General features: G+C 43.7%; 1 protein-coding gene across 5 annotated transcripts in view; it reads right to left on the reverse strand.

The window, feature by feature from the left end:
• Window positions 1-6,683: 6,683 nt before the first annotated feature.
• BAHD1 (bromo adjacent homology domain containing 1) overlaps window positions 6,684-16,143 on the reverse strand; it is a 36,940-nt gene continuing 27,480 nt past the window's right edge. For all 5 annotated transcript variants that reach the window (XM_085223971.1, XM_085223969.1, XM_085223968.1 and 2 more), the window contains 4 exons: window positions 15,141-15,300; window positions 14,156-14,232; window positions 12,006-12,097; window positions 6,684-9,896 (listed from right to left, as the gene is read on the reverse strand). In XM_085223971.1, the coding sequence (XP_085080097.1) occupies window positions 9,707-9,896; window positions 12,006-12,097; window positions 14,156-14,232; window positions 15,141-15,300 (519 nt within the window). In that variant the 3' untranslated portion in view covers window positions 6,684-9,706. The remainder of the gene's footprint in view (window positions 9,897-12,005; window positions 12,098-14,155; window positions 14,233-15,140; window positions 15,301-16,143) is intronic.

Below are 16,143 nucleotides of genomic sequence, written 5' to 3' on the forward strand. Positions count from 1 at the left end.
CCAACCGCTCTGCTGACCTCGTGGTGATCTTGGACCAACGTTGATGCTTGTTTCCCCACTGCAGGTAGCTATTTCTGCAGCCTCACCACCTAGCTAGCACATACTGACAAGCCACACTAACAAGCCACAAGTAACTGATATTATCAGTGGAGCTTGTTGGAGCATGCAGAGCATTGCGTTAGGAAATGACATTCAATGCTGCCTGAAATAAGAGTCCGTTCCTTTGCTTTTTCACATTAAAAAAAAAAAAAAAAAAGAGAGATATCCAGACACCATAAAAATCCACATCTCCCGTAACTCAGACTGTTTGTCCCCCATACTCAACTGCACAGAGCAACCTTCTCAATCCACTCCCACTGTAAGAGCCTGGGAAAACACACAGGCTTTACAGCATGCCCAATGCATTAACCAAGGCCAGCTGTCATTCCTATATATGGGTAAATTGGGGCCTGCTCTTAAATTGTGCCTTTCATCCACAGGAATCCCAAAGTCCCTATAAATGGTGCAGAAGAGAGACACATTCATCAGCCTCAAGTCACAGTAAATTTGTTTGAGCGCACAGCGTTATAGTGAGCTGCTGTCCCAGCATTGTTTTTGATGGGCACACACAGGTTTAAAGCAGGCTGTAGAATTCAACCCTGGCTATCAGAAATAAGAAAAGCGCTCATTCTTATAGGGGATGGAGAGAAAAACTGAAAGCCATCCACGTCCTTCCAGCTCAGAGTGAGGCGGGACCCTGACTGCCATCACAAGCACTGCCACATGCCTCTGCTTGGACGTAGTTAGTGGGCATGGTGGGGGTGGGCTGACAACTGGACTTGGAGATCTTGGTGGTCTCTTCAACCTTAGCAATACTATGATTTGGATAAGGACGTAGTCATGTCCTCCGCTAACCAAGCATGTCTCTAATTTCCCCTTTCTCTGTATGAACCAAAAAGACTGCAGAAACAGCCTTGTGCAGTGCCTTCTGAACACAACTAAGAATGCATGGGATAATTGCAAGCATGATTAAAATTACTATCATGATTACCATTCTGTGTATCACTAAATCTTTCAGTCATCCTGTAATGCCTAAACTTGCCAGTCATTGCCCTAAGGAGGAATTCTCCATAACTAGCTTTTGGGATAGCTTTTGCAGGTCTTGTATGTCTTTAGGAATAGGTTGTGAATGATATGAAAGATTCATACAACACATACTGTCAATATCTTCACAGCCATGACCATGTGCTGGAAGCAAAAAAAAAAAAAAAATCGCAGCACAATTCTGCAATGTTGCATGCTGTACTGAATCTACATCTAACAATAAACCATTTAAGGCTAATGATGTTGCACTGCCTCCCCCTTTTTCTGTTTAAGTAGCTGCTCTTTTAACACTGCGTGCTTGCTCTACTATTGACTGGCCTGTAGGTGAGTGGGGGATCCCTGTTGTATGGGCAACACTCAAAAGGGCCAGGACAGTTTGTTTTGCCTTACTGACATACCCGGGCCCATTATCAGTTTTGATTAATCCAGAAACGCCAAGTACCATGAAAGCAGATTGAAGATGACATTGAACATGGTGGCCTGTTTCACCAGTTTGTGCTGTAGCCCATATAGCAAGGGAAAAGATGTCAATACAAACACTTACATACTTCAGCTTTCGAAACTCTGGCACAGGATTAACATCCATTTGCCATATCTGTAAGGTATGTAAACCCGTGGTTTAACTGTCCCCCCATGGGTAGGCACAAGGCCCTGGCAATCCGGGCAGGACCGGACAATACCTTTAGGCTCCACCGGGGTATACCAAACTGTTTTGCAAGAACTTTGGCTGATTGGTGAAAGAAATTGTGTTACATGAATTCATCTGGGAGGGGGGGCCTTGACTACATAGGTGCGACAAGCTATTGACAAGTGTCAGCGCGGTCATTGCCCTCCACCACAATCCCTGATAGTCCAGAATGACTACCAATATGGCAAATGAAATAGTCATGCATTTTTTGTTCAAGTACAAACCACAAAGTGCAGAACAATGCGTACGCTTCTTTCTGTTTACATTCCTTAAGCAGAAACCGTTCCAGTCACTTGAACCACCCCCACTAATACAGAGAATCAGTCGCAATATTCACAGGAACATCAGTTAATCTCTTAAAAAAAACTACAAGAGACACTTGTAATTCAAGTTGTTGCACCGATCCTGTGCAGCATAACACTGCCATGAACCATCGTGCTGCCAAACAAGGGCTGCCTTTTTGGTTCGACCTCCCACATCAGTAAACACAAAATTATAGGAGACATACTTGGTTAGCGGAGGACATGACTACGTGAGTCTAGACTAAGGCCTCTGTGCTTTGGTACCAATGCTGCTGATTCCGGGCAGTCACAGTCTTTGACAAAGCAAGAGAAAGGAGATGCATAAGCAGAAAAAGAGCTGTACTAGGAAAAAGGAAAGAAGTTACAAACTGAGATTAGCTAAGAAGGCTGCCTGTTGCCAACGAATCAGAGAAGCAGCTTGGGTGCATGATCACCTTGTGCTAACTGCATGCTAGATGATCAACTATAGAGGCATTGCATGTATTTCATGCCTGCAACCAATCAGAAGTATGCTTCGTGTTATACAAGAGTTGTATTTTTTCCAATATACTGTCTCTGCTTTAACTTTTATAAAGTGTCCGAATCTGTTTTATTCTCCCGACATGAACTGACATCACCTTTCCAACTGAAAAAAACTCATTTTAAGACATGTCAAACATGCTGGATGAATATGCTAAATAATTCAGAGAAGATGGTTATGAGGGGCTAGGTCTCTCTTGCCCAGAACAGAAATCACTATTTTCCAAGAAATGTAGTGCTGGAGATCTGCTTATCTTGCAACTGCAAATTAATTGATAAGCAGCTGGCTGAACTTGCAAGGACCTTACACATGGTTTAATGCTCTCTTTCCCACCGTGTTGTAATTATGAACTGAGGCTTTTCAGGAAAGCCTCAGGAAGCCCTGTCCAAGAAAACTACTACCAGACATGATCAGTAGAAGCCATGCTCAATTTTAGAAGTCAGCAGAGCCCCCAAACTCCCTTTTTCAACACTTCATCATCCTCTGTTTCATTTCAAACTCCTCTCAGCCCTTCCCAGACCAGGGTTCTCTCTGCTTCCCAGTTTCACCCACATCAGGCAACACTCATGTCCATGGCTAGATGTGGCCTTATCATCAATTTTCAGTATTGCACGTTAAACTCTATATGGCTTTGATAAGAGATCCCATACAAATGTGCCAGATGTTATTTCCAGTGGGGAAAACAGCATCAGAGGGGTTAACCATCTCACAAAAATACCTTGTTCTCACTAATGCAAAGTTGACAGATTGTTAGGAACCCTCCTCCTTCATTACATGTTTTCCTCCCATGCCTCAGCTGAAAGGCAGAAATATCTGTTAAAGAAAAGCAGTACTACATAGCACCTAATAACGCTTTTCTGGGTCTGACATCTCGGAGAAGGAAGAAATTGTTCACATCTTTTCATAAAACAAAATCCAACCTGAATGTCAAAGTAAGAAATAGCAATTTCTTTCCCAGATGAAAGAGCAAAATGGATGTAATCAAGGCTTTTGGGATCCCCAAACACAATGAGATGCACACTGCCCTGTTCGGCTGCTTTAGAAGAAAATGGAAAATAAATGAGCCCCTAAACTGATTTCGCCAAGACTTATTACCATTAAACACAGGGTGCTGCTAGCACTCAATGAGTATCGCCCTGAGTCAGCTCTGGATGAGCAGGGGATGATGCAGACAGTGTTCAACTTGATGGGGACATTGAAATGGCCCCAACACAGTTGAGTGATGCTCACCAGAGGGCTGAAAGCTGGGCTGTGTCTCTGGGTGCTTGGGCTGCTCCTTGCAGATGTATCAGCATGAAGATGGATTAGGAAAAGAGCATTCAAGAGTGGAACAATAAGGAGGAAATTCAGGATCTGGAGAATGGGAACAAAAAAAGAGAAAGCTTCATGCTCTGAAAAATGAACTGCGATAGAAAGCATGCTGTTTTATTTAGACAAAGTGACTTCACAAGAACTCAATGCTTCTATTTGTCTCAATCGGTTCAGTTTAAAAGAAGCCTCAAAATACATAAGTCTGCCTCCTCCTGCATCCTTACTATGGGAAAATGAGTCTTTCTGGAGAAGAGCACTAGAAAGCATTTCCCTCCCCTTCATCTGTAAATAATAAAAATGGCATGTTTTCTCCCACATTTTAGAGGAGAAAAAAAAAACAATTAGAAATCTGACACAGGTTTTGCAGTTCTCACACGTGAAGACAGAGTAGGGTTTTGACTCTTAAACCAAAGAAATCCATCTTAGACCCAACATCCCTTGCAAAGGAGGAAATTTAAGCTAGGAGCAAACTTCCTCAATTATTAGGAAAAAAAAATTCCAGGTCAGAAGCATCTCCTCTTGTTGCTGGTTGAGGGCTAGTATTGCAGGCAGGCTCTGCTGCTGTCCCAAGTCTATGTTTCCCTATGCACGTGCCTGTGGGGTTGCCTGCAGTGGACACTGCAGCAGTTCCCAGCATTCCCAATCCCCTTGGGAAATCTGCTCCCAGCAGGTGTTTGGCTTTCATCTTGCAGGGAGGTCAGAACAAAACCCAATCTTTCTTATTTGTGTGCAGCAGCTAATACGGTAAAATAAATGGTACTAACGTGCCATATAAATCCCTTTTTATAGACTGTAATTATGCAGCGTGGTATTAACTCAACCTTACTCATTAGCTGCACTCTGGTACTGACAGAGAGAGGATTTTGGAGCTGTAGTTGCAAAAGAAAAAACATCCTTACCACCCCATATCTCAGCCTGGGATTGTATGGAGTCACTTCCATTGTTGGATAAGCAGAAACCTATAAGCTGAAAGCAGAACTCCCTCCCTGCTGCCCTTGTGAAAACAGAGGACAAAGTTTGCAGAAAGCAGGCTCTCTTAACCCTGCTCTGCCAAGCTTTTGCTCAATATCCTTTTAAAAATACCTTTCTCCCCTCCGCCCCATTATAATATCTTGTCTTTTTTCTAATACTGTATTCCAGTGCCCTAAGACACAACACAGTGGAAAATACTCATCAGCTGCTGGCTTGGTTTAGCATCATTGAACAGATTTGTTTTTAAGAACTATTGGGCATCCAAAAGCCCCTCCAACTGCAGCTTGTTTCTGCAGAGTGCTCCAAAGAGGTTCACAGAGATAGAAAAATTAAATAGGAAGAGGCAGAGTAAACTGTGCTTCCACGCAGCAGATTGTGTAAATCCAGTTTAAATTGTTTCCTTTATTAAATAGCCTTTCCTCTTATAAATGGATTAGCTGCTCTCACTGGAGGCTCTGACAGAAAAGCCATCTCATCCCTATAGCAACAAGGGACACAAACATCATGCTTGCTTTCCTGGCAGCTCCTCAGCTCCATATTATCCAGAATGGGAAATCTCGGGGGTATTTCCCCTTATTAATTACCTCCATCAGCACAGAGCAGCAACCAGAGCAGGCACCACAAGCTGCTGTGGGTTTGCTTGGCCAGAAGCTACTGCACCATAAGTAGTCACATTAGAAACTTCATGGGATAACATCAAGATCTCCTGATGGAAACAACCCAGGCACCAAAGATGCTGTAGAGCCCGGACCTGTGCTGCCCTGCTTCCCGGGCTGTATGGATGTTCCAATTAGGAGACAATTCAACGTCACTAAAAACCACCACTTTCCCTCCCCCCCCCCTCATTTTGTTCCCAGAATTCATTTCCCCCCTTCCCAAGCATGCAAAAGTCCAGCTCTAATTAGTACACATGATTATTTACAGAAATAACCCAAGGGCCAGCTGCCCAGCCAAGAACTAAATCACATCTCCCCACTGCTTCATGCTCAGATCTCAGCACAGTCTCACTGCAGAGGGCACCAAACCCTCAAAATCACGACAGCCTTGGGGTGAGCAGCTTTGGCAGCAGGTTTTTGCTTGCAGAGCTGCTCCCCAGCACTGTAAAAACTTACGCTTACCATCTTCAGATCACACTCACCTGCATTCAGAGTGTTTTCCAGCAGATCCTATTCTCACAGAGGTCCTGATCCAGTTGTGTGATTTCAGGCAGGCTATTATTTGCTGCAGCTTTTGCTCCCATTTGGGTTCTTCCTTGTCTTATGGGCACATCCATGGAAACCACATAGCTGTCGGTTCCATTCTTGGTGTGAGGATGGACAGAACTGGGAGCTGCAGGGCTGGGATGCTCCTGTGCTGGCAAAAGCTGATGGCGATGATACCAAGTGAAATGACACCGAGATAGCGATGCTCTTTATGAGATGCTTTTCCCAAGAGAAGACTTCAAAACACTCCTTTACAGTGTTTCATAAGTCCAGATTGATACATCAAGCCTTCTAGAGACAACCTCTGCCACTAGCACCTTCCCTCTGTAAAAGGCAGATGCTTAACAACTATCCCTATGACAGCAGCTGCTGAGAAAAGAATGGAAAAATAAAAGGTAAAATTCATCCCCTTAACTGATCATTCCTTTCTTTGTTCATCTCAGAGCTGCGTCCTAGCAAGGATTGGGGTGGAAAAGCATTGGAATCACTCCCCAAGTACCCAAGCCCCAGAATTCAGTCCCACACTGGTACCCTCCAAGCACTTAAGAACTTTAACTCCTCTTGTGACAACCCAGGAAAGGAAGAGAAGAACAGAGTTGCACTGATTTGTTTTCTAAATCAATACAATTTTTCAAATTTATTTTTTAAGAATTACTTCTAATATATCTTTCTCACAGAAGAAGGGTATAGGGAATGTTTTCATTCCATCTGTAAACACTGAAATACAGATCTGGGAAACCAGGGAAGAGACACAAAAAAAGTGCATTTTACAAAATTATCAACTAAAATATATTTTACATGTATTACGTTTCAATTTAAATTCTACCGACTGCATTTTCAGTTTCAAAAAATATTTCCATATCTAATAGATTAAAAAAGCATGAAATATTTTCATTATGGATAAGACATTTCAATTCATTTACATGCTGTTTGCACAACAGCATAAGCAACCACGTGAATCTCAAACAATGTTCTTGGCCTGAAGCAGATTATAACGTGAGAAGTTGAGATTTGTCCTTTCTGGACACAACAGAGCCCATTCTATGCCCAGGGCAAGCGCAATTTCTCTTTTACTTGGGGAGGAGCCAGGACAAAGGTGGGAGCAGAGGGGGAGAGGGGTCAGAAGGAGGAATTTCAGCGTGTTACTGTGGTTTCCAATCCTTCTCTCTTCAAATCCTTCTCTGACTGTGCAGAAATGTTCAGGGTTGCCTGGCCAGTGGATCTTGATGAATCCTTCATCGGATGGCACTTGGGTTAGAGGAAGGCAGCTGCAGGCAGCTCACCTACTTCAGGCTAGGTGTCAGGAATCCCTACCAAGTCAAATGTGTGTATTTAACACTGCCAGTCACCTTCCATGCTGTTACCACATGCCCATGGCCCCAGGGCACAGCCACTCTGTTCCCCCATCACCCCCTGTCATGACGGGCAGGAATGGCTTTGTTTCTCCAGTGTCCTCCCTCTCAGCAGGGACCCCATCCTCCGGCATCTCCATGCTCCCCCCTTCCCCATGCCATTTTCATCCACCCAGAAGAACTCCTGACTCCCATTGGGAGATATCGCACCATGCAGCCTAACTAAATAATTCCAAGAGACCATCAGTGCCCAAGCTAATTGTTAAGGAGAAATCTGAGCAATTACTTTGACACTAACAGTATCTTGAAGTACAAATGAGATAAGATGCTTAGCCCATGAATTCTTGCCCATGCACCTAGCATCAAGCCTCCTGAAGCTGGGCATTCTCCCTTGGGCAAGGACAACAGGGCTTTTCCAGCATCTTCTCCAACACTGAGCAGAAATCGTCCCAAACAGCAGAGAGATGCATGCCCTGCTGTCCCACTGCGGTGGGTGCCAGTTTTCATCCTCTCTTTTTATGTCCTCTTCTTCTAGAGGCTTTCCCCTCTTTGGTATGTAGAGCAATTCTGGAGATCTACGGCATTAACGAGCTATTTCCATGTAACAGATTTGATGCCATGGGGTTTTCTTTCCAGACCAGGCGTGCAGCTGTTGGAGCAAGCCAATGCTGTTCCCTTTCACTTCCACTGACAGGACAACGTTAAAGCAGTTTCAATACTTTCACTGTTTCACATGAGTTCAGAAGCCCCCCAGAAAGCAGAAAAATGCAAATCCCTACGTTCCAATGAGTGGCTCCAGCCAGCAGGCACACGGGCTAATGCAGCGCTGTTTCTCATTCTTTACATTAGTGCAATCTAAATGTGGATTCCCAGATTGGTGTGGCTGACTCAACGGACTCTGTTACACTGTCCTTTGGTTTGCTTTAGAATCAACTTCAACAGTTTGCATTGAGATAAGCTAAAGTCTACTTAGGATCTATACATGTAAGGCAAGAGGCAAAGAAATATCTACGAGGTTCAGGTTGCATTTTTCAATGCAAACCCTTCCCCAATACTCAGTTCCTTTCAGGAGCCACAAAGCCACTTTGGTGAGCTTGCTCAGATGACAGGATGAGTTTGGAGATGGGGAGAAAGCTGCAGGGCAGCACTGAGACAGCTCTGCTAGTGGCTTCAATGAGGGTCAGAACAGAAACATAAAGGGGAGTTAAATTAAAAAAAAAAACAAAAAACTAAAGGGAACACTTAAAGTGTTTGTCATCTAGCTTCTTCACAGTGAGAAGATGGTGTTAAAGGACATTACAGACAAATGAATTGGATGAAAGAGTAAACCCACTTCTATCACTAAAGCTTTCTATGCTGTATGAGCAAGCAGTGCTCAGAAGAGAAAACCTGGTTTCCACCAACGAAGCCCACTTGGTGTGCTCCCAGCTTTAGGGCAATGCACATCTGCTGCAATCCTGTGGGTGTGGGTACAGCTCTCCACAACGTCACGCCAGGACATAAAGCCATCAATCCCGCCGGGTCCTTCTCTGCCTCTGAGCTGGAGCAGATTTCCAAGTCTGGCTGCCAAGCCCCAGTTCAAACAGTGAGTTGCAGAACAGCTCTTAAGAAGGTGAGGGGAAGAGAAAGATGAGGAAGAAAAAAGGAAATAGCTCTTCCTGCAAAACCTACTCAAGTGTGACTCAAGGCCACTCCGCATTCAGGTAGCTTCAAAAGCAACTGCTGTATTTCAAAGGAGCTCTTGCTCACCAGGAATCCTCTCTCTTTCCTTTTGGACAGAGGAGGCTCCTACGGTCTGCCAAGGAACTGGTCTCAGTCCTCCCACTTCACACGAGGACACGAGAACCACAGGACTTTCACAGCTTGACTCACATAACACACCACCGCATCCCTCCTGCGTCTTCCCACCACTCCCACCGACAATGGCTCTGATTCAGCTTACTGGCTTTTATCCCCTACAAACCCTTCCCAATATATGCATCTCTAGATACATATATAGATATAGATTTACATATGCAAGTACCTATATCTATATACATATATTTATATATTTTCATTTATGCTTTTAACGAAGTGCTGTGCTTTCAACCACTGCCTTCCTCCACAGGGATCTGCTCCCATGCACGCCGTTCAGTCCGAGGAAAGAGCACTGAGAGCTCTTGGCTGCAAGCAGCACAAGATAAATGGGTGGGAGCACACAGGTGTCCCAGCCTGCCAGCCTGCCATCAGCTCCCCAGTGCTGCTCACCCTCACCACAGTCTCAATGCAGAGCCACGCTACTGTGGGTTCTTCAAGATGCGCCCGTGTCTGAAATCGTAGACATGACGACAGAGGAAAACCAGCTCAGGGTCAGTGTCCTCAGGCACCTTGCGGTGCAGAGGTGTGGAGTACTCTTCCGAGGGAGGAACCATCATGGCTTTCCTGCCAGGGATCCCTTCGACTCGACGCTTTGCCAAGGCACAGAATCTGCAAAGCAATCACATCGGAAGAGTTAATATGGATTCATATCATCTTTCACCACACAACTTCTGCTGTTTGTGTCAGCCTTTCTCGTGAGAGTGGCTGCCCAAGGATAAAGGGCACAGGGAAAGGGAACATGTAGGAGAATTAATCTTTACTCAATAGCAGGATGGCTTTTGATGCACACTGAACCATACAAAGCAGTACAATGGTCTTGCTTTCTATACTGGCAGACTCCATCCAATAAGAAAGATGCTCCAGCAATCCACTTCACCTTTACTACTTTGACCTTGTTTTTGTTAATTATCTCCCCCAAAGTTTGGCACATCAGGCCATCATTTAGACAGATGCAAGTGAACTGGGTACAACAGATACTGTGTTTTCTTCCAGCTACCTTCATGCAAGATTGTGACAAAGCATTTAAGCTGGAGAGTCAACTACAATTTTCTCATCCAAAGCTCATGATAAGGGCCACTCCTTGCTGTTAAAGCAAAATCTTGTAGCACATATTGACTTGAGGTCCTGGTGACCAAATGCTGTATGCCTACAGGGGTGATCCTGGAGGAGCTGGAGTCAAAGTCAGGTTACAGATGAGCTCCTGAGTCAAGTTAAAAAGAACATCAGTTTTGTAAACACTCAATTCATCTTCACATCACACTGTATACATGCATTTCCCTCACAAACAGGTTTTCAACACCAACTATCCTGTTGAAAAAAAGCTGGTTGCAGCATGGCATATCAAGTAGCTCTAGGTCAGGGATAAGCCTGGTGTAGAAAACAGGTTAAGAGTAACAGGAAAAAGGCTTCATTCTATCAACTGTACTAGCACTTCTAAGATTAATAAACCACTGGGAAAAAAAGATATCTGTATTCTGGGTGCTTTGCTGTTTTCATGCAGGACACTTTGACAACCCTTCTGCAGGAGCCTGTGGTACAGACAGATTTTGTGGCCAGCTGATTTTGCATCCTACATTAGTAAACCATTTGGCAAAACTGACCAAGGACAAAAACCATCTCTGAGAGTTGATGAGAGTCACTTCAACTACAACTCCTACATAACAGAGCAGCCTCTAAAAACCTTTATTTCCTTGTAGGACTTCCAGTGTAAGCAAAGCATAAATTCAGGAAGCCTTCAGGAAACTTTCTCAAAGGTGACCTTATCCACAACAGCACAAAAAAAAATTCCTGCCTATTGGCAGGAAATTGGCAGGAATTGTTAGAAAGGAAATGAGTTATCTGAATCCAGAGCCTAGTTTGCTTCTTAGTTTTTTCAGAAAGAACAAGATCCATTTTAAAACGAGCTGGAAAAGTTTGTTTTTAGAAATTCAAATAGTGGAGCCCTAGGTTAGAAGCAAAGCAGCGACCAGCAAGACTTAAGCGCTCCCTCTGTAGTAAGACTCAAAAGTCAACCAGATATGCCCAGCAAAACTGAAGACATTTCAAGCACTATTTTATGTTACAGACTTGTGTGCCCATTCAACCCTCATTTTCTGACAGATTCATACATCCAAGGCTGGCAGTCTTAAATTTGAACACTCTGATATTCGTATTGACCAAGTTTAAATTTAATCAGTTGAAGGTTATCTGTAAGTGCTTTAGTCAATAATCTGACTGATCCTTTTGTCAAAAACACTCAGATTTGCAAGCACATATACAAGGATCCAGTAGCAATACTGATATATTAGAAGACATTCTAGCTAGCCATAGCATCTGTGTATCATTGGGGATGGATGTATAAGGTGACTTCCAGACTTGCTCAGTTTTAATTTACCACTGAGTTAAGCCCCAGACTGTAGGTTTTCCTGCATTGTCCTCCACTGATGTCCACATGTCAAGATACCAAGATAATCCATTCACAAGCATTTGTAAACCCTTTAGAGCATATATCATATACAAATCAATGAGATATGTAACAAGTCTAGCATGGAGAAGCACTCCCAGGCTAGAGTACTAAACCTGTACATAGACTGAGTGTAATTCATCCAATTATACCTAGACTGAAGTCTGTAAGGCAGGGACTATTCTGCTGGGTAATGGCTGGAAAAGGAAAAAATGACAAGTGCTGGAGACAGATGCAGGTCTCGGGAACAGCAGCAAGTTAAGAGCACCACCTACCTGCAGTACTCTGCAAAGGTCAGCACGTAGCACTTCTCCTCTATGCAGGCAACACTGTTTTCGTCCTGATGTCGGGATGCAAAGATCTCATTCTGCAAAAGAAAGAAGGAGGTCACCTAGCTGGGCAGGAGCCCCATGGAGGTAAAGGCAGCTCTACACTATTACCTCAAAGGGGAGGTGACAAAAGCATGCTCAAAGCAGATATTCTTTAGAGCCAGTATTTCCAATAATACTAACTCTTCGCAGGTGTCTTGTGACCCACTTATAGCGAGTACCAGAATTTTTTCCAGCAACCCATCATTTAACATCCCTGACACTCTCTGTGAGCTCAAGTATCCACACCCTCTCTTACAGAGAGCACAGGAAGCTAAAGAAGAGAACTCCTACATGAGCTGCTTTTGCTCCAACTTATCCTAAACCTGACTTTGTACAGAGTTCATGTGGGTGGAGCCATCAGACTACATTCAGAAAACACGGAGAGTGATGCTTCTGCAAGCAGGAGGTTGGAACACTCCCACCCACACATGCCTCTGAGCTCCCAGAGAAGTTCTTCATCCATTTTCCCTTTCCTGTGCTGGAAACCCTTCCTACTCATTTGTAAAGCTAAGAGTAGAAAGAGAGGTTGAATGGCACTTTTTATATCAAAGATAAAACAACCTGTTCTTTTCTGTCTATTTTTTCATCCCAATTCAATTTAAAAGACTGTTTTAGTGAGGGGAGTAGTAATAGCCATTTTTCTCCCAGGGCAGTTTAGGAAACTTGGCTTTGGTTAGATATGGGACAACCCAGATGGAACAGTTTTAAGGAATTTCAGATTAGTTAGATCAGCAAAGATGATCTGAGGCAATAAGGACGCTTTGCACAAGTCTGTAAGTGTTACCTGCAGGCTGTACTTCTGCTGACAGCCCTGAGGAAACAGTTAAAAGCAAAGACTCTAAACAGGGCCACTGTTTGGGGACAAGCTTAATCAGAGAAACTGAAAATGCCACACCCTACTTCTGCACACTGAGGTTTTGATCTACTCCTTGCTTCAAAATTATCTGAGTCATCTTTGGCAAGCCTATCACAGCTACTCAGCCTACAAGGCAATCTCTCATTTGAAGTCTTGTGTAATTAAGCAGGTGTGCAAAAAAAGTGGTTCAGTTCCTCCTGAGCTGAATACTGGTGCTCTCTCTGCATTAAAATGCAACTAGTCATGCTTTTAATTATGGACCAGAAAAATACAAGATACCACATTTTGATTTAGGAACTCATCTGTGCTCTGCAAATCAGACCGGTACAATTCCCTGGCTGCTCCCCAGACCTGTGCTCCCATGCTTTTTTCCTTTTAAGTAGAAGGGGAAAAAAAAAAAAAAAAGGCATCAAGGATTTTGAAAGCAGCAGTAAATACTTATTTTCTAGCTTGGGAACAGCTGTTCTGCCACCCAAAGCAAGTCCAAGCAAAGCTGAGTAAGGTGTGAAGTCACAGTGACTCACACATTTTTCTTTTAAAAAGTGAATTCTTTTACACTGGCACAACATCCTCAAATCAGCCTTTAGTTCTCATCATAAATCTACACAGGGGGCGGATGACGCATCTGCAAACTGTACAGATTTCTAGAACTGAAGCAGCAGATTTGGGGGTTTTTATTGTAAAAAGGCAGCACATGACAGAGCTACTCCAACATACTGCATAATAAAAATTGTGGAATTTCACTGGGAGTTTTTGCATCAAGCTCTGTGTTTCTGCATGGATTAGAATACTCTTTTTGGAAAAGCATCTGATCTTGATTCAGTGTAAACTCAATTCTCTTTACTCTTAAGGTGGCAGACAAAAGAAGTTTTCACTTGATGCTCAGGATTTTCTCAATTTGAAGGTAGAAACATTAAGACCTAACACAGTTGGCCATATGAAAAATGCAGAACTCCTGTTACGCATGGCAGTAGACTGGGGGAAGTCCATATGCAGGACACCACTGCTTCACAAATCTTGCAACAGCTGCACCACAGCCAAGAGACAGCTCCATTTCACTCAAATCAGAAGCTAAGCCTCCCGAGTTCGAGGCCAACCAAGAATGCAGGAAGATACTCAGGCTACTCCCCTATTTCTTGCAAAAACGTGGGATGTACCAGGAGACCCTTGCCTCGAGTTCCACATTTGGATGTCTCACCTGATGCATACTGGGATTGCGGCCTCCCTGAGTGTGCTCTGGTCTGTAATACCACAGGAGGCTCATCATCAGCTCCCCTGCAAGAAGATTTATTCCAGGACATCAATAATTGGTTCTGTTGCAGTGTTTTCCCACCAATATCCTGCTTCCTCCTCCTGCTTCATCCCTTTCATTTCCACAGCTCTCATGAAGAGACAGCTGTGTTGTGATAAATATTTCATACTGAACTAGGTATCCCTTTCTTACAGCAAGGAGCTGTATTAAGTCAGTCACACTGCTATTCCACTGTACCTTCACCCCGTTCTACTTCTATTACATCATCACAGAAGTGAGTTACGCACAAAAACCAAATGTTTCCCTTAAAAGTCTCCACTCCAGCTCATGGTCTGAAAAAATGCTCATTCAAAGCTTGGTGCTTGTGATATTAATTCCCACATTAACACCACTGCCACTTTCTACAAAAAACAACTTCTCTTCTTCCTTTTAAGCTAGAACTGTACCTCAAAATATTTGGCACAGCATTCTTGATTCAACCATTGGTAATCAGATACAGGACCTTAACATCAAAACCAAACACTCAAATGATTCTTTTCAGGGCCCACCAAGAACTTCTGCAGATGTGCCCGTGCACCATACCAACCCTCAGCCCAAAACTTGGCTAGAACATCTGAATAAACAACAGCTCCTGAGATGCCTACTTCTATGGAATTATAAAGGAAATCATTGCTAAGATCGCAGTTGGCAGACATTATGTGCTTTCATGACCAGGAAGATTTTAATTACCAGTTCCAGGCCAGTGATTAAAGAGATCCTAGAACAACTCGAACTAAAACTATGGAACTAATCTCTTCCCCTTTGCCACCCAATCTGGCAGCTTGAGAGTGCACGAAAAGCTTGCAGCTCTCCAAGATACATCACTTCCCTGGTTCCAGCTTGCTCTCATCTGCCTAACACAGAGGCTAAATGGACCCTTTCGTCACAGTACCTGTTTTGGGGTCTTCCCACAGCGCCGATATCTTCGCAACATACGGCATAGATTTCTTCCTGGGTCCCGATTTCAAGAGGACAGTATCTCGTACCCGGATAATCTCCCCATCTCTCTCCACAGCCTGATAGCTCTTGCGAACAGCTGGTTCAGGTTCATTCTACAGCATTGGCACACAAAAGAAAGAGTAACCCAAGCATACAGGCAAAAAGTTAGTTTACTGTTTGCTAGCCCAATCCAAGACTCCTTTGGTCCTGCTGTGAATTAAAAACTTGCCTACGCCTGCCCAGAGCCATGTCTTTCCAATCCAAGAGAGCTCCAAGAGAAATCATACAGTGGAAGGCCAGTCAGAGCATCCCTATTTCCACTTTGTTGGCTTATAAAAGCAAATTTTGGGTCAAAATGATTACTTCATCTATGGGTAGGGCATTCATATGTAATGAAAGTTCATCATGGAACAGCATCCAAATGTATGTGAGCTATATGGGGCTATCATTCTCAAAGCAAAAGACGAAACAACTGTTCTTCCTGCCTAGTCCGGCAGAAAGGAACAGGTCATCAACTAGACAGTAGGTCTCACAACAGGTCTCACAAAAGTACACATCTGTGAAACTAAAACCCTTCTTTCAAATTAAATCAAGTTCCTTCAGTTCTGTAGGCAAAAAGCACAGTGACAAGTCTGAATAGTGGATGAAAGAGACCCATCTCCAGGTTCCATGGGCTTTAACCTCGCATAGCCCTTGGTGCCAGAGCACATCTCTGAGAGCTAAAGCTACAAACCCTCCCCTGGATAATGCTCTCAACAGCTTGAGGCTGTGCCACTGCACCAAGCGCGTACTGTTGGGCCATGACCTCCCCTTGCAGTGACATTTAGTGAGCATGGTCAATGCCTTGTCCCACCTTTCCAGACAGCAAATGGGTTCTGACCTTCACACCCACAGATTTTACATTATAAAATGAAGGATATTAACTTTTCCTTCAATTTAGTTGCTAGAAGCAAGCA

The sequence above is a fragment of the Meleagris gallopavo genome, chromosome 5, assembly GCF_905368555.1.
Source record: "Meleagris gallopavo chromosome 5, MGAL_WU_HG_1.1, whole genome shotgun sequence".
Classification (NCBI taxonomy): Eukaryota; Metazoa; Chordata; class Aves; order Galliformes; family Phasianidae; genus Meleagris; species Meleagris gallopavo.